This window comes from Pristiophorus japonicus, chromosome X, assembly GCF_044704955.1.
Source record: "Pristiophorus japonicus isolate sPriJap1 chromosome X, sPriJap1.hap1, whole genome shotgun sequence".
Classification (NCBI taxonomy): Eukaryota; Metazoa; Chordata; class Chondrichthyes; family Pristiophoridae; genus Pristiophorus; species Pristiophorus japonicus.
Window position 1 is genome coordinate 3,526,303 of NC_092010.1, and position 18,426 is coordinate 3,544,728.

An 18,426-nucleotide genomic window follows, 5' to 3' on the forward strand; every position below is an offset into this window, starting at 1 on the left:
AAAAATTCAAAATCAGTAAAATTATAAATTAGTTACCGTTCTGTACATTTATACGGCCTCTCTCCTGTGTGGATCTGCTGGTGTCGGTGAAGAGCTCCTGATTTTTTATATTCTCTGCTTTGGACAGATTGTGTAAATGATCGCTGCCCACTTTCCCGTTGCAAAAGATATTTTGTGCTCGGTGGAGAAGATTGTCCTGCTGAAATCTGCCCACCGGATTCAGGATGTCTTCTGATGTGCTTCTGGAGAAAATGTGCAGAAGAAAAAGCTACATGTCAATGAGGGCAAGGATGGCACCCATCTCGGTGCACTTGTTGCCCTGCTGGAGAAGGAAGAATGAGAAATTGTCAGTGTATCGAAACATTTCAAAGTTTCTTTTGGAAATGCAAATCGTGGTTATTTCAGAATTAAAGCAGGGCTCTTAAGATGTTAATTTGGTGAATTTGGAGCCTCCTGTGGAAGAAGTGGTTTGGGATCATTAATAGGGCATGTCCATTTAAAGATTACTGTCTAATGTTTCACGGTTCATGTATTCAGTCTGTGAAATCCTCCAAGGAACAAGGTGTACATCAATACCCTTTTAAGAATTGTTATAAACCAGTGTGAAAATCAGCTTTGTTAAAACAGGGGAAAGAAAATTAAACAGCAAGTGTTGAATAAAAGAGCAGGGGAGCTGGCTGGGAGTTACCAGTGACCCCAAAAGTGCAATGATGCTCATTGTATCTTTATAAATGCTCAATTATTCAGCTTGAGCGACTCCAAGTAAGTTTTCTAATAACATCAATATTCAAAAATATTTATATTTATAAAACCCATAAAATGGATTCTCACTATATAATAAGTACTCGATTTTCCCTGGCATTGGGCAGTCTCAAGTCAAGCAAGGTTAGAGAATGGGGGAATGAGAGGACCAAGGTGTGGAAGGGAGAATGAGAGGGGACAAAAACAGAAAATGCTGCAAACACTCAGCAGGCCAGGCAGCATCTGTGGTGAGAGAAACAGTTAACGTTTCAGGTCTGAGACCCTTCGTCAGAACTGGAAATGTCAGAGATGTAACAGGTTTGAAGCAGGTGCGGAGGCAGGGAAATGGGGGAAGGGAGGAAAGAACAAAAGGGACGGTCTATGATCGGGTGGAAGGCAGGAGCGATTAAATGTTGCAAATGGGGATGGCAGAATCATAAACAGCTGCCAGCTGAAACAATAGGGGCAGAAGTTTCACACCATAACTTCCAGCACTATCTGTTTCTGTTTCGGTTTCCAGCAGCCGTAGTATTTTGCTACTGTAATGAGAGAGGGTGGGTGTAACACTGCCTCGACAGGGTGTGGGGGGTACAATGCCTTCGTAGGGGTGGGGGTGTCACATTCCCTCAGCAGGCAGATTGGTAGAAAATACCACTTTGGAGGCAATGTGCGAAAACCTCACGACATGAGCGAGGAGCGGGGGTTGGGGCAGTATTTCAGTGTCCGAAAATATGGTACCCTCTGTCAGCCTTCGCTCAGTCGTGAGCATTCTCACCTCCGAGTCAGAGGTTGAGGGTTCATGTCCCACACCAGATACTTCAGCACATAATCCAGACTGACACTGCACTGAGGGAGTGCTACACTGTCACAGGTGTTATCTTCCAAACCGTGCAAAACTTTGTCCTTGTGTCCTGGCCAATGTTTATCCCTCAATCAACATAATGAAAACAGATTATCTGGTCATTCTCACATTGCTGTTTGTGGGAGCTTGCTGTGCACAAGCTGGCGGATGTGTTTCCCACATTACAACAGTGACTACACTCCAAAAGTACTCTATTAGCTGTAAAGCGCTTTGAGACGTCTGGTGGTCGTAAAAGGCACTATATAAATGCAAATTTTCTTTCTTGTTTGCCTGGTAAGATGGACGAGAACAATCCCATCACCAGACCATTTATCTCATTGCTGTTTGTGGGATCTTGCTGTGTGCAAACTGTGCTGCTGAATTTGCCGATATAATAACAGTGATTGCACTTCTAAAAGTAAGTCATTGCCTCTGAAGAACTTTGGGATATCCTGAGCACATCTAAAGTGCAACATGATGCAATTCTTTCTAAGCTGAAAAGTAGACGGATGATATATAAGGAAACAGTTCCTGACCTCGGTGCCTATTCTGTGGGAACATCCTTTGTCTCAGAGACAACAATGCTAGCGACTGAGGATAATTGACACACCAAAGAGTCACTGTAGAGGGATCAGGAGAGGGATCACTTGCTGAATTCACCCCTTCCCAGTCCAAGAGTACGAAGGACAATGATACTGCCTCACCGACTGTCCAGGTAGGGATACTGGAACCAGTAAAGCCTGTACAGACTTAGTTGCACCTGAATCTTTCATTGCTCTCTATCCCCTATTACAATATAAAAGTCACAGTCAGTCAATGATCATAGAATCACATAGCACAGTAGGAGGCCATTTGGGCCATCATGTCTGTGCTGGCTCTTTGCAGAGCTATCCAATCAATCCCACTTCCCTACTCTTCCCCATAGCCCTGCAATTTTTTCCTTTTCAAGTATATATCCAATTTCCTTCTGAAAGTTACTATTGAAGTTGCTTCCACCACCCTGTCAGGCAGTCCGTTACCGGTCCTAACAACTCAAAGATTTTTCCTCATCTACCATGACCTTTTTTGTCTATTCCCCGTGTCCTCTGGTTATCGACACTCCTGCCAGTGGAAGCAATTTCTCTCTATCTACGATCAAAACCCACATACGTTTGAATAACTCTCGTAATATTCCCCTTAACCTTCTCTGCTCTGAGGACACCAACTGTTCTGACACCACTTTCCGTATCAGTGCTTCTGATATGTTTTTCTTTTTCCTCAACCGAGGCTTCTTCTCTAACATGGTTGACATGGCCCTCGACCGTGTCCATTCTATTTCCCGCAATTCTGCTCTAAGCCCTTCCCCTCCCTCCCAGAACCACGATCGGGTTCCCCTTGTCCTCACCTTTTACCCCACCAGCGTCCACATTCAATGGATCATCCTGCTCCATTTCCGCCACCTCCAGCGTGATCCCACCACCAAACACATCTTCCTCGACCCTCCCCTTTCAGCATTCCGAAGGGACCACTTCCTCCACAACACACTGGTCCGCTCCGCAATCACCCCCAGCACCCACTCCCCTTCCCACGGCACATTCCTGTGCAAGCACAGGAGATGCAACGTCTTCTCTTTTACCCGCTCCCTTCCCACTGTCCAGGGCGCCAACCTCTCATTCCAGGTGGAACAGCGATTGACTTGTACTCTTTCAGTTTAGTATACTGTATTCGCTGCACACAATGTGGCCGCCTCTACACTGGGAGACCAATCACAGACTGGGTGACCACTTTGCAGAACACCCCTGTTCAGACTGAAGCATGACTCTGAGCTTCTGGTCACCTGACACTTTAATTCTCTGCTCCACTCCCACTCTGACCTCTCCGTCCTCGGCCTCTTACACTGTTCCAATGAAGCTCAATGTAAGCTTGAGGAACATCTTTCGTTTACACACTTTACAGCCTTCTGGACTCAACATCGAGTTCAACATTTTCAGACCGTCAACCCTCCCCCTATTTTTTTCTGGTTTTTTTTCTTTCCCATGGCAACTGTTGATTATCCTGTCATTTCCATTTACAGTTCATCTACACCTTCCTGAACACTTCGACTATCCTCTTCACTGTTTACTACATTTTCAAACTTTGTGTCATCTGCAAACTTTGAAATTATGCCCCCAATACCCAAGCCCAGATCGTTAATATACATCAAATAGAGCAAGGGTCCTAATACTGACCCCTAAGGGATAACACCGTATACTTCCCTCCAGTCTGATAAACAACCATTCAGCACTACTCTCTGCTTTCTGTCTCTTAGCCATTTTTGAATCCATGCAACCATTGCCCCTTTGATCCCATGAGCTTCAATTTTGCAAACAAGTCTATTATGTGGCACTTTATCAATCACCTTTGAGATTGTAACAGAAAACAAATGATACTTTGGCTACAGTTTGGATTTTGGTCAGAATCCTTACGTTTTGGTTCTTGTTTTGCCATGCACATTACGGTCCTTTTGATACCGAGTTCCTTGGCATATTCATCACCATACCAGACCAGCAGCTCGCACCGAGGAGGAACAGGCTTGCAGGTCCGGTAATACATTTTGCCGTAGTGCTGAAAGGCAACAAGGTTCTGTTCCTGCTCCTTTCTGGCACAGGTAACAAATCTGGAACATAACAAACAAATACTTAACTGGCCAAAAATAAGTTAAAACTGAAATTAATACAGAATGAAAAGCATCTTAGTATAAGCGTGTTAGAATGACAGGACATGTCCCCAGTCGAGGACAAAATTCAACTTTAAACATGCTGTCAGGAGCGGACACTCAGTGAAGACCAATAACGTCGGTGTAGATACGAAAGATAATGTCCCCGATATTTCCAGGGAGGGAGTGGGGGGAGGGTGTGACAGGGATGGGGGAGGTGTAGTGACCTGGAGATATGGGTTTCCCGGAGTTCCTGCTGAATTTAATGACTAGAGCTGATTAAACATTGGGTGGGATATTGTCCTGGATGATCAACTGAAATGGGACAAATGAGGTTCCTCATCCATTACTGTCTTGTGATCCTCACAATATGCTATCAGTCTTGTCTCACCTCATCTAATTGGATGTAGATTCATCCTTCGCATCAATGTATTCAAAATCCTTGTTGGATTTACTGATCTGCAGAAAGGTATTTTGATAAAACAACAGGATTATTAAAAATTTTAAAGCAATTTTATCTTTACTTTAGCCTGTGATCAGCCTTAACACGTATTACGAGATTCTTGCACAGTGGCCTCCCACTTCTTTTAGTATTCACTGACCATCCCCTTACCTGTTCTCTGTGATTATACCTTTGCATCAGGGTGCTCTGATCAGCAAAATGGCTGGGACTGAGATGTTGTGGCATTGCAGCTACAAAAATAGAATAATGGGGCTGAACAGTTTCAGGAAGCTTTGTACAGTCGGGAAAGGCCCCTGAATTACTGTATTGTCAGAGCACAGGATGTGTATTTGGCAAATACTGTTCAATGCATTCTGAAACTAGGAACGATGAGAGTTGGTTGAGGTGATGCCGGACTCTCCTCTGTCCATAAATACAATGACAGCAGGCTCTGGGAATCTCCTGGAACGGCTTTAATAGGAGAATACCTGAATTAGAGCAGCAGGACTGGATCAATCAGACTATGAACAAAGTACAAGGGACTGGAATGTAGGCTCATTCTCAGTTGACCCTGGCCCCAGTACAAGTCATCGGATTAAAATTTTAACGGCTATGAGGCCATCCATTATCAACAGGCCCTGTTCCTCAAACACAGGAGTGGGGAATCAAGTCAAGGATGCAGCTGCCATAGATCCTTGCTCTCCTACACTCAGGAATTTAGAGATGGGATCTTGGGGCCTGATCAGAATGCTCTACTCACCACAGATCTCTGACTGAGGTGAAATAACTGAGCAGTGTGTTTATAATCCCCATCCCCAGCATTATGCTTACATTGGACAGGAGCCACAATATTCCCCAATTGGGAGAAGGAGAACATTTGCTTCCCCACCATTGTAGGCTCATGAAGTCACAACCCGCCCAGGGTTCAGGTACCTTTCTGTGGAGCCTTCTGATCTGTAGAGGCTTTTGCAGCAGACCCTCCCCCTCCTCAACTAGAGTTATCTTATCTGTGGTACACACCTTAAATCATCAGAGGAAACTGGTGTCTGAAATGATACAATGAATTCCGTACTGTGAGCCAGTGACTAGGTGTGACCTGGTCAATCTTTAATGGCTTCCAGAAGTGAAGTTCAGGTTATATACCGAGCCCAGCACGAGTTTACCTATGGCCCTAGGACCTCCGATGGTAGTGCCCTCTGGTGGAGGGTAGACCTTTTGTACATACATTACATCATTCCCCCGCCAGTTCTTGGCACAAGTCCATATTACAAGTTCAGACTGACCGGAGCCCTTCGTTTCCTGGTTGACCGTCTCAGTACAACCCCAGTTCTTTCCGAGTCTCTCACGACTTGGGGCTGGGCATTGACCACAGTGGGTACTTCTGATGGCTGGACATGAGTTGGTTGGTCGTCTAAGTACACGGTGTCTTCTTCCAACTGTTCCGGTTCGTCATTGTGTCTTAGCTTGATTTGATCAATGTGTTTCCTGCACATCTGCCCATTTTTGAGCTTAACCATATGCACCCAGTTACCCTCCTTATCCATAACATTGCCCAGGAGCCACTTGGGCCTTGACCATGGTTAAGTACATACACTGGATCGTTTACAGATATATCACGTGACACTGCGGTGCGGTCGTGATACCACCGCTGGCGTTGACGTCGGGTTTCAACATGATCGTTAAGGTCAGGATGGACGAGAGAGAGCCTGGATTTGAGGCCTCTTCATCAGTAATTCCGCAGGCGGGACCCCAGTGAGCGTGTGTGGCCTTGTCCTGTAACTGAGCAGAGCGTGACAGGCATGACTGCAAGGAACCATGAGTTATGCGTTTCAGGCTCTGCTTGATGGTTTAAACTTCCCGCTCCGCTTGACCATTGGACGCGGGTTTGAACGGGGCTGACCTCACATGTTTTATGCCATTGCATTTCACGAACTCTTGAAACTCCAGGCTCGTGAAACACGGTCCGTTGTCGCTGACAATGATGTCTGGCAGACTATGTGTGGCAAACATGGCTCTCAGGTTCTCAACGGTGGCAGTGGAAGTGCTGGATGTCATGATCACACATTCTATCCATTTGGAGTATGCATCCACCACCACAAAAAACATTTTACCGAGGAAGGGGCCCGCAAAGTCAATGTGGATTCTCGACCACGGTTTGGATGGCCATGACCACAGACTGAGCAGAACTTCCTTTGGAGCAGTGCTTAACTGCATACATGTGCTGCACTGATGCATGCATGACTCTAAGTCTGAGTCAATGCGAGGCCACCAAACATGGGACCTGACGATGGCCTTCATCATGACAATACCGGGATACGTACTATGTAACTCCCGTACAAATCTCGCCATGCCTTTTTTGGGCATTTCAACACGATTACCCCACAGTAAACAGTCGGACTGGATGGAAAGCTCATCCTTGCAATGGCTGTATGGTTTGGTTTCATCACCCATTTCCGTTTTACAACCGATAGGGTCGGATCCTGGCAGGTCCAGGTCTTAACTTGTTGAGCAGTGACAGGCGACCCTTCACTCTCAAAGGCATCCATGACCAAGAGTAGCTCTGCGGGCATTGGCGTTTCCACCTCCGGTGTGGGCAACGGTAACCGACTCAATGCATCAACGCAATTGTCGGTGCCTGGTCTATGGTGATTGACATAATCATAGGCAGATAATGTCAGTGCCCACCTCTGGATGCGGAACGCGGCGCCTAAATTCAGCCAACGTCCGCCGCGCGGCCGAAGCCATCGAGTCGCTAAAAACAGCTTTGGGCCCTGACTCTGTTAGGTGCATCGAGGAGGCTCAAGCACGTGGGGAGATCCCGTCCGAACTGACCCCCGTCCGGACGGAATTCCTCATTGACGCCAAACCCCGGAACCTCCCTCGGGGGCCGGCACCTCACAACTTGAGCCGCCTCGGGGAAATCCCCTCCGTGCCTTTCAGTTCCGCGCGGAGGGGTTTCCTGTACGGGCTGCTCCTGCACACTCTCAACTTTGCCATCCTCGCCGGCCGTCCGGACACGCCATGGCGTACCATCTTGCCGTCCGGAGGAGGCGGGGGTCCCCGATGGAGGGCACTCTATGCGAGAGTCCTCCCACTATTCATCGGGGACTTGGCCTGGAGGGTGGTGCACGGAGCAGTACCGTGCAACAAATTTTTAAGCCAGTTCATGGACTCCCAGGCCGCCTGCAATTTCTGCGGTCTGGAGGAGTCCGTGTTCCATGTTTTTATGGAATGCACGAGGTTGCAGCCCCTGTTTCATTATTTAAAGGGGCTGCTCCTGAAATTCTGGCTGCACTTCAGTCCCACTCTCCTGATCTTTGGGCACCCTGTGCGGAGGGGAGCGGGTAGGTCCGAGGGCCTCCTCGTAGGACTGCTCCTGGGCACGGCCAAGGGTGCCATCAGCCGGTCCAGGCAGCGGGCGGTCGAGGGGGTCGTTCAACCTGACTGCCTGCCTCTCTTCCACTCTTACATCTGGTCCAGGGTGTCCTTGGAGATGGAGCACGCGGTGTCCACCGGTACGCTCGCTGCCTTCCGCGAGAGGTGGGCACCGGAGGGACTGGAGTGCATCATCACGCCCGGCAACCAAATTTTAATTTGATTTTACGTTTTAAAGTTTAATTTGTTTTAATTGCCGGTGCTTTTAGTGTCCCCCTCCCCTTTTATAGGGGGCACTGGAGGAAAAAATCACTCACCTTTCACTTTCGGTTAACATGATATCGGAGGCCCTTAAGTTGCATTGATCTTTCGGAGTTTATTCGGACGGTAAATCCTTTCCTGCCGTTGTATTACACAACCGTCTCATCGCTTTAACACCGCCTCAGACTTACAAAGCACAATTTTGTGTCCTCGACCGCTATCTATAGCCGGCTAGAGGCTAAAGTATATTAGCGTTAAATAAACTGCTCAATGACAATTAATCTGATCACAATTTGCTTGTTTAATAATGTTTGAATAACACTGTACAACACAGATTTTGCTGGGACAATGTAGACACAGATCAATCAGTTTGCATGGAAACATTTTAAATACAATACAGAATAATACAAACTAAAGCACATTTCAGCCTGTCGAGCCTGTGTCAAATAAATTACACGTTTCAACACATCCAACTTTTCAAATTCAGCTTCTGCTTAATCTTTTCTCGTCACTTTCTAAAAGTTTGAAAATTACAATAACAGCATTTTACTGAACATATCATCACGAACTCTCATTGTTAATAAATATAGCGACTGAAACATTGTTTCCAGAGTGGGGCTGAAATTCAGCCGCTCGATAAGGCCTCTGTCCGCTGGAAAGTGACGGCCACGTGTCGGTGTCGAATGACCGCCGATTTTTGGTCGATTGGTCACCGCTCGCAAAATTCTCCTTGGGCTTTTTCCAGCAGTGACCATATCCGTCCCGCTCCCCCCACTTCCGCCCCGCGGCTGCCAAAGCCTCCAAGTGCGCAACGCCGATGTCCCGCCCCGGAAACAAAATTCAGGTGAGAGAGTCTTCCAGCCCCGGGTCGGTGTCTTTGACAGCTTTTTCTGTCAGTGCACTGTGTTTCAAATGGCAACATGGCCAACATTAAAGGGGAGGACACACTGCCACGGCTGCCATCTTATTTTTTTTCCCGGCCGACTGCTAGATCGGTCCGAAAATTGTGCCCCCGGGTTCGGCCGGCCCGCCAACAGGCGACCTTGCACCCGCTCTTGGGCACCAGGCCACTGACCAGGCCGAAACCCTCCCTGGTGGGCCCAGTGGACCCAACTTAAAAAGATGCAAAGCTCGCAGTGGTCTCCCCTTTCACTGAAGGAGAGAGATGTTGTGACGCACAGCCCGGTGCTGATGACTGTCAGTAGTGGAGACTCCCTTCGCACCCCGACTTCCAGCCCCATTATGACCGACTTCTGCCCCCCTCGAAAAAAAACAACAAAGAGGTGAAATTCGCAAGATGGGCCACCGCATCCATCGGAAAACACGACAAAAACGGGAGGTGCGAGCCATTTCCGACGGGGATGAATTTTGGCCACAGTATATATTGTGATGGGCATCTTTACCAACACAGATCTCACCAGTCTGCAGAAAGACAGCATCGATCCCAGCGATCTGTCACCATCAGAATAAAGGGGCTATGATAACTCGGTGGGACAAAGACTCTCAGAGATTAAACACATTCTGCAGATGCTGCAGTTTATAGCAGAGGGAACATTTTGAAATCCCAGTGGAAGATACAATTTTAGAGCGAGAGGGTCAAACATTAGACTACAACAACACAGCCCCAAATCGCCAACCCTCACTGTCAGTGAGGAATCATGGAATGTACCCTTATATTCAATCTTCATCCACACAAATATTATCATAAAGAGTGAAAGGTAAGAAGTATAAATATGAGTAATGTTTGAGATAACAAGTGATTATTGAAGGCCATTCAAATAGCAAGAAAAATTCTAACTCAGTAAAATTATAAATTGGTTACTGTTCTCTACATTTATATGGCCTCTCTCCTGTGTGGATCTGCTAGTGTGTCTGGAGGGTCCCTGCCCGTGTGAAACTCTTTCCACATTCAGTACATTTATACGGCCTATCTCCTGTGTGGATCCGCTGGTGTCTATGGAGGTGCCCTGACACTGTGAAACTCTTTCCACATTCCGTACATTTATATGGCTTCTCTCCTGTGTGGATCCGCTGGTGTGTATGGAGGTCCCCTGCCTGTGTGAAACTCTTTCCACATTCCGTACATTTATACGGCCTCTCTCCTGTGTGGATCCGCTGGTGTATATAGAGGTTACTTGACATTGTGAAACTCGCTCCACATTCAGTGCATTTATACGGCCTCTCTCCTGTGTGGATCCGCTGGTGTGTATAGAGGTTACTTGACACTGTGAAACTCTTTCCACATTCCGTACATTTAAACGGCCTCTCTCCTGTGTGGATCCGCTGGTGTTTATGGAGGTCCCTTGCCTGTGTGAAACTCTTTCCACATTCCGTACATTTATGCGGCCTCTCTCCTGTGTGGATCCGCTGGTGTAGGTGAAGATCTCCTGATTTTTTATATTCTCTGGTTTGGACAGATTGTCTGAATGATCGCTGCCCACTTTCCTGTTGAAAAATATATTTTGTGCTCGGTGGAGAAGATTGTCCAGCTGAAATCTGCCCACCGGATTCAGGATGTCTTCTGATGTGCTTCTGGAGAAAACGTGCAGATGTAAATGCAACATTGCAATGAGGGCAAGGATAGCACTCATCTCGGTGCACTTGTTGTCCTGCTGGAGAAGGAAGAAAGAGAAATTGTCAATGTAATGAAACATCTCGAAGTTTCTTTTGGAAGTACAACTCATGATTATTTCAGTATTAAAAGCGGGGCTCTTAAGATGTTAATTTTCTGAATTTAGAGCCTCCTCCTGTGGAAGTGGTGGGGGATCATCAATAGGGATTGTCCATTTAAATATTACTGTCTAATGTTTCATGGTTCATGTATTCATTCTGTGAAATCCTCCAAGGAACAAGGTATACATCAATAATATTTTAAGAATTGTTATAAACCAGTGTGAAAATCAGCTTTGTTAAAACGGGGAAAAGAAAATTAAACAGCAAGTGTTGAATAAAAAAGCAGGGGAGCTGGCTGGGAGTTACCAGTGACCCCAACAGTGCAATGATGCTCATTGTATCTTTATAAATGCTCAATTATTCAGCTTGAGCGACTCCAACTAAGTTTTCTAATAACATCAATATTCAAAAAATATTTACATTTATAAAACCCATAAAATGGATACTAACTCTATAATAAGTAGTTGATTTTCCCTGGCATTGGGCAGTCTCAAGTCAAGTAAGGTTAGAGAATGGGGGAATGACAGGACCAAGGTGTGGAAGGGAGAATGAGAGAGGGGACAAAAATAGAAAATGCAACAAACACTCAGCAGGCCAGGCAGCATCTGTGGTGAGAGAATCAGTTAACGTTTCAGGTCTGAGACCCTTTATCAGAACTGGAAATGTCAGAGATGTAACAGGTTTGAAGCAGGTGCAGAGGCAGGGAAAGTGGGGAGGGGAGGAAAGAACAAAAGGGACGGTCTGTGATCGGGTGGAAGGCAGGAACGATTAAATGTTGCAAATGGGGATGGCAGAATCATAAACAGCTGCCGCCTGAAACAATAGGGGCAGAAGTTTCAGACATTTGCAACATTTGCTGTACTGAGGGAGTGCGGCACTGTCAGAGGTGTCATCTTTCAAACCATGCAAAACTTTGTCCTTGTGTCCTGGCCAATATTTAGCCCTCAATCACAAAACAAAAACAGAATATCTGGTCATTATCACATTGCTGTTTGTGGGAGCTTGCTGTGCACAAGTTGGCTGCCACATTACAGCAGTGACTACTCTCCAAAAGTACTTCATTGGCTGTAAAATGCTTTGAGATGTCCGCTGGTCGTGAAGGGCACTATATAAATGCAAGTCTTTCATTCTTGTCTGCCTGTTAAGTTGGACGAGAACAATCCCATCACCAGACCATTTATCTCATTGCTGTTTGTGGGATCTTGCTGTGTGCAAACTGTGCTGCTGAATTTGCCGACATAACAACAGCGATTGCACTTCTAAAAGTAAGTCATTGCCTCTAAGGAACTTTGGGATATCCCGAGCACATCAAAAGCACGATATGATGCAATTCTTTCTTAAGCTGAAAAGTAGGATGAGAGAGCCTGAAGGGGAGGGGAGTGCGAGAGGGGGGTGGGGGAAGAAAGTGACGGGGGGATCGGAGGGGAGAGAGGTGCCTCCAATCCAGAAGTTATGATACTGTCACTATTCAGTTCATACTCAATAAACCTGTTAACAATCCACACACAATACCCCATCTAAGGCGGGGGGAAGGGGGTCATGTACTTTCGCTGGAGGCAAGGGACTTTGGCTGGGGGAGGCATAACTTGCACTGGGGTAAGGGAGTTCAGCTGACACTTGTTGGTTTCTGGGGAGATCTATCCTCTGTGGCTTCTGGAAGTCAAAGTTCAGGGTTGCGCAGGGTTGATTAATTTTTAGCCCAAAGATCCTAGGGCACGATTTCTTAGAAGAACAGGGCAGTTATCAATTTTTTGGTCATCCTTTGTTGATTTCTGAAGCTCTCCCAATCCTTAGGCTTAGTAGTATTCTTCACAACATTATAAGCCTCCTCTTTTAATCTAGTACTATCCTTAACTTCAATAGTTAACCACAGATGGATCACTTTTCAAAAGGAGTTTTGAACTTACCAATGGATGTATATTTGTTGAACATTTTGGAATATTTCTTTAAATGTTTGCTACTGCTTATCGACCATCATACCTTGTAATCTAATTTCCCAATCTAGCTTAGCCAACTTGCCCCTTATAAAATAGATGAAATTGTCCCTTTCCGTAAGGCTTGTTACCACCACAAATCGGAGGCAATGCAGAAGCGTGGAGTGGCCGCCGACTTTTGGTGAAATAAGGCCCAGTTGCCCTCCCGTGTTTTCCCAGTGGTGCCCCAATCCACCCCCCCTTACCGCTCCTCTGCTGCCGATCGGTGTGAAGCACATCATCATCGAACCCCCCCAACCGCAACATTCCCCTGGGAAAATCTTCGGCCTGTCCGGCAGTAGTCCATTGAGGCTGTGGCCTTTTGCAGCGGCCGTGCAGTTTCCCTTAAAGGGGACGGCTCACTGCCGCTGTCACCATGTTTTATTTTGTCGGCCAACTGGCATGTCGGCCCGTCAATTATGCCACCAGGTTCGGCCAGGCTGCCACAGGGTGCCAGGCAGCTGGCCCGGCCAAAACCCTCCCTGGTAGCCCAGTGGGCCCAAGTTTAAAAATTGCAGAGGCGCTCCCCTTTAAGTGAAGGGGAGAGCCGTGGTGACGCAGTGCCATGATAATGCCATCGTATCGGTGAATCGGCACCGCACCCTACTTCCGCGACTCAGTTGCTGTCACCACCACGTTTTTCCCTTCAGGTGTATTTATCGCCCCCCCCCATTATGACCAACCTCCGGATCAAACCAAATTAAAAAAACAGCGGAATTTCCCGAAAGAGTCGACCTGAACCACAGCTGCGGTAAAACCCATCGAAAGGGGGGAGCGTGTGCCCCTTTCTTCCCCAAAGCATCCAGTTGAGATTTAAGTATTTCACTCTCGAACCCAAGGCAAAATTCCATCATATTATGATCACTCTTCCCCAGAAGATTCTTTGCTCTGAGATAGCTGAAGGTTCCCATCCCAGTTATGATTCTGGTAAATCTCATTTGCAACCTCTCCAAGATGTTGACATTCCTTCTAAAGTGTGGTGCATAGATTTGGACACAGTACTCTAGCTGTGGTCGAAAGTGTTTTTTACAGGATTACCATAATCTCCTTGCATTTGTACTCTGTGCCTCTGTTGATAAAGCCTAGGGTCTCATATCATTTTTTAATAGCCTTAATGTCCTATCACTTTCAAAAATTTGAGTGTTTGAATCCCCAGGTCTTTGTTCCTGCATCTACTTTACAATTTTATCATTTAATTTATATTGCCTCTGCTCATGTGCTCTCCAAAATGCATATCTTCATACTGCTCTACAATAAATTTAATTTACCCTATGTCTTCCCATTTCACCAGTTTATCTACGTCTTCTTGAACACTTCTACTATCCTCTTCACTGTTTACTACATTTTCATGCTTTGTGTCATCTGCAAACTTTGAAATTATGCCCCCAGTACCCAAGTCCAGATTGTTAATATACATCAAAAATAGCAGGGGTCCTAATACTGACCCCTGGGGCATAACATTGTATACTTCCCTCCAGTCTGATAAACAACCATTCAGCACTACTCTTTGCTTTCTGTCTGTTAGCCATTTTTGAATCCATGCTACCACTGCCCCTTTGATCCCATGGGCTTCAATTTTGCTAACAAGTCTATTATGTGGCACTTTATCAATCACCTTTGAGATTGTAACAAAAAAAAATGATACTTTAGCTACAGTTTGGATTTTGGTAAGAATCCTTACTATTTGGTTCTTGTTTTCCCATGCACATTGCGGTTCTTTTGATACCGAGTTCCTTGGCATATTCATCACCATACCAGACCAGCAGCTCGCACCGAGGAGGAACAGGCTTGCAGGTCCGGTAATAAATTTTGCCACAGTGTTGAAAGGCAATAAGATTCTGTTCCTCCTCCTTTCTGGCACAGTTATCAAATCTGGAACATAACAAACAAATACTTAAGTACAGTGTCAGTTGTGGCTCGGTGGGTACCACACTGAATCAGAAGTTTGTGGGTTCAAGTCCCACTCCAAGAACTTGAGCACATAAACCTCTCTGCCCTCTTAATTGGACATAAAAGATCCATGGCACTATTTCGAAAAAGATTCGGGAGTTATCCCTGGTGTCCTGGCCAATATTTATCCTTCAATCAACGTAACAAAAACAGATTATCTGATCATTATTACATTGCTGTTTGTGGAATTGGCTGTGTGCAAGTTGGCTGTCGCGATTGCCACATTACAACAGTGACTACACTCCAAAAGTACTTCATTGGCTGCAATGTGCTTTGAGGCATCAGGTAGTCATAAAAGGTGCTGTATAAATGCAAGTCTTTCTTCCTTTAAGTAGACAAAAATAAGTTGAAATTTTGAATTGATTACAGAATTAAAAGCATAGTTTTTTTTTTTAAATTCGTAGCCAATCGTTCCAATTCTTTGTCAAATCACAAACGCCAGAGGTCACCTTGCACACGCCAAGGATCACTCTGCGCCAATGCTCTTAGCCAAAAGGCCTAGAGCCACTGCACCGTTCCTGGAAGTACTCCAGGTTCGTGCCATGGAGGTGGATGGGTCAAGCCACCCCACCCACCTCCTGTTTCCAAAAAAGCAAGCATATACCTTCCTGAGCCAGGGAGAACCACCCGGAGGTCATGGTGGCTACTCCCCTGTCAGGTCAGTTACGCATGATCTTAGCCAAAAGGTTAAAAGCAGAGTGTTTTAGAATGACAGGACATGTCCCCAGCCGTGGACAAATTTCAACTTGCTGTGGGGAGCAGTAACTCAGTGGAGACCAATCACTTCAGTGCAGATGCGAAAAATAATAGGCCAGAAATTGCGGTCGGGGGCTTCCCGTGGGCGGATGCCTCCGAGCAAATTTTTTATAATGAAAGTACCTGGTAGTCCTGGAGGAATGAACACTTCCGATCCAAGGCCTAGATGTGCAGCCCAGAGTAGAGGCCCATGCATCCCCTGAGCGTACGGGCAACCTGGGATCACATGGGCCTGGACCACCAATGATAATAGAGTATTCTCATTGATAGTAATGGTGAGTTCCGTTTGTACAAGCTCCCATTACTATCAATGAGAATACCCCCAAAAACACAGAAACACAATACATAAATTTGCAATAAACACTTCACATATTTAAAATTAATTGAAATTGAATTAAATATTTTAGAAAAAGGATTGTTCTTTGCATTAAAAAAATGTTTTAAGGGGTTAAAAATAAACTTGCCTTAATGGACAGGGTTTTAAATATAAACATTAGTGATAACATTTAATGTTTTTATCTTTTAAAACCCTTACACTGGTAAAATCAGGTCTTACATCTGCTTTTTCCAGGCATAAGAATTTTAAGGACAGTTGCTGGGCAGGAGGACCCGCGAAGGCCCTTCCCCGGGATGCGTGCGATCGGTCAACAGAAACATTGACAGATCGCAAGTGTGGGGTTTAGGTGCATGAGCATCACGTTCCTAAACCTGGATCTTGCGGGGTCTCTTCAGGCGCATGTGCACATCGTACACATCCGGAGAGGACGCAGTTTACTGCCCAATGTCCCTGATATTTCCAGGGAGGGAGCAGGGGGAGGGTGTGATGGGGACGGAGAGGTGCAGTGACCCAGAAATGTGTGTTTCCCAGATCCAGCTGAATTTAACGCCTCGAGCTGATTTAAAATGTTGTACTCGGTTTCCTGGTCACAGCCACCCAGAATGAGAGGCTGACTGCCTGTTGGGCGGAGATTGTCCTGGATGATCAAACGAAATAGGACAAATGTTGTTCCTCATCCATTACTGTCTTGTGATCCTCACAACATGGTATCAGTCTTGCCTCACCTCATCCAATTTGATGTTGCTTCATCCTTCGCATCAATGTATTCAAAATTCTTGTTGGATTTACTGATCTGCAGAAAGGTATTTTGATAAAAAGAATAAAAATTTTAAAAGCAACTTTATCTTTATTTTAGCCTGTGATCAGCCTTAACACATATTACAAGATTCTTGTAGAGTTGCCCTCCACTTCTTTTAGTATTCACTGACCATCCCCTTACCTGTTTTCTGTGATTATACCTTTGCATCAGTGTGCTCTGATCAGCAAAATGGCTGGGACTGAGATGTTGTGGCATTGCAGCTACAAAGATAGAATAATGGAGCTGAACAGTTTCAGGAAGCTTTGTACAGTCGCAAAGGCCCCTGAATTACTGTATTGTCAGAGCACAGGATGTGTATTTGGCAAATACTGTTCAATGCATTCTGAAACTAGGAACGATGAGAGTTGGTTGAAGTGATGCCTGACTCTCCTCTGTCCATAAATACAATGACAGCAGGCTCTGGGAATCTCCTGGAACAGCTTTAATAGGAGAATACCTGAATTAGAACAAAGTACAAGGGACTGGAATGTCGGCTCATTCTCAGTTGACCCTGGCTCCAGTACAAAGCCATTGGATTAAAATGGTAACAGCTACAAGGCTATCCATTACCAACAGGCTCTGTTCCTCAAACACAGGAGTGGGGAATCAATGTAAGAATGCAATAGACAAATCAGCGTTCCACACTCACTGACGCCACCATCTGCCTTATCAAAATATCTGGAGCGAGCACAGTCAACGGCAGCACGACTGACCGTCCCAAAATGGTGGTGCCTGCAGGACCCAGCGGTAGTGAGGCAGCCACCATTTTTTCCACATAAACTGGTCTTAATGACCGTCGCCAGACCTCCGAATTTGACTCCCCGAGTTTGGTCCTTTCGGCACGAATGGATTTCTGTCTGTGTGAAGAGTGTGATTTTTCTCTCAGCACTGACACTATCAGCTGTGCGGAAGGTGCTGTTAACTTTGATACACCTTTGGTCTCAGTGCGGTGAATTGCAACTGTTTCCCCTGTGGGGTTGTTCAGTGGCTTTCAGTCAGATAGAGGCATGTTTGCTTTCTTCTTTCCTGATGGTAGTGATTCATGTTTGGGTAGTTCCATGGCTGCTGCCAGCCATCCAATAAACACACCCAGCAATCCATTCTTCATTTGTGAACATTTCCATGTATTGGCAGGCTTGTTGAACACAAGAGGCATCACAGCAAGGACTAATTCTGTATTCACTTACCTGTAGCCTTCACTGAGTAGCAACCAGGAATTGGGAACTTTAGATAATTTATAGAAAATAAATTGAAATAGGTACTGAACTCTTATTTTATAAAATAGGGACCTTGATACTCACTTACCGCCCATGCATATCCACTGACAGCAGCTGCATCTTCATTTGACACTACTCCTTCATAGGGTCCAAAGTGAATGCCTTTGGGAATAACCTGCCCTTCATTCCATACACCAAGACCAGCTTTTGGAATTTTTGAAGTCGCTATGCTGAGACCCTCTGGAAGGGTTAAACGTGCCCTGTCTGGCTGACTGAATTCGAGCGCCGTGTCCTTTATGAACACTGGAGAACCATGCATTGGGCATTCTTCAACAAAAAATGTCTCGCAGTCTTCACAAACTAACATAAAATACAAATTAAAATGGA

At 45.8% G+C, this 18,426-nt stretch overlaps 1 protein-coding gene, 1 long non-coding RNA gene and 1 pseudogene across 2 annotated transcripts in view; 1 reads left to right on the plus strand and 2 right to left on the minus strand.

The window, feature by feature from the left end:
- Positions 1 to 4,420, plus strand: part of LOC139240833 (uncharacterized) — a 31,349-nt gene extending 26,929 nt beyond the window's left edge. The window contains exon 4 of the long non-coding RNA XR_011588748.1: positions 128 to 4,420. This is a non-coding gene — a long non-coding RNA (uncharacterized lncRNA). The remainder of the gene's footprint in view (positions 1 to 127) is intronic.
- Positions 4,421 to 8,678: 4,258 nt separating this feature from the next.
- LOC139240779 (zinc finger protein 420-like) overlaps positions 8,679 to 18,426 on the minus strand; it is a 134,989-nt pseudogene continuing 125,241 nt past the window's right edge.
- LOC139240927 (histone-lysine N-methyltransferase PRDM9-like) overlaps positions 14,627 to 18,426 on the minus strand; it is a 46,109-nt gene continuing 42,309 nt past the window's right edge. Inside the window, exons 7-8 of the mRNA XM_070869461.1 lie at positions 16,749 to 16,816; positions 14,627 to 14,852 (exon numbers count right to left, since the gene is read on the minus strand). Of these exons, the coding sequence (XP_070725562.1) occupies positions 14,627 to 14,852; positions 16,749 to 16,816 (294 nt within the window). The remainder of the gene's footprint in view (positions 14,853 to 16,748; positions 16,817 to 18,426) is intronic.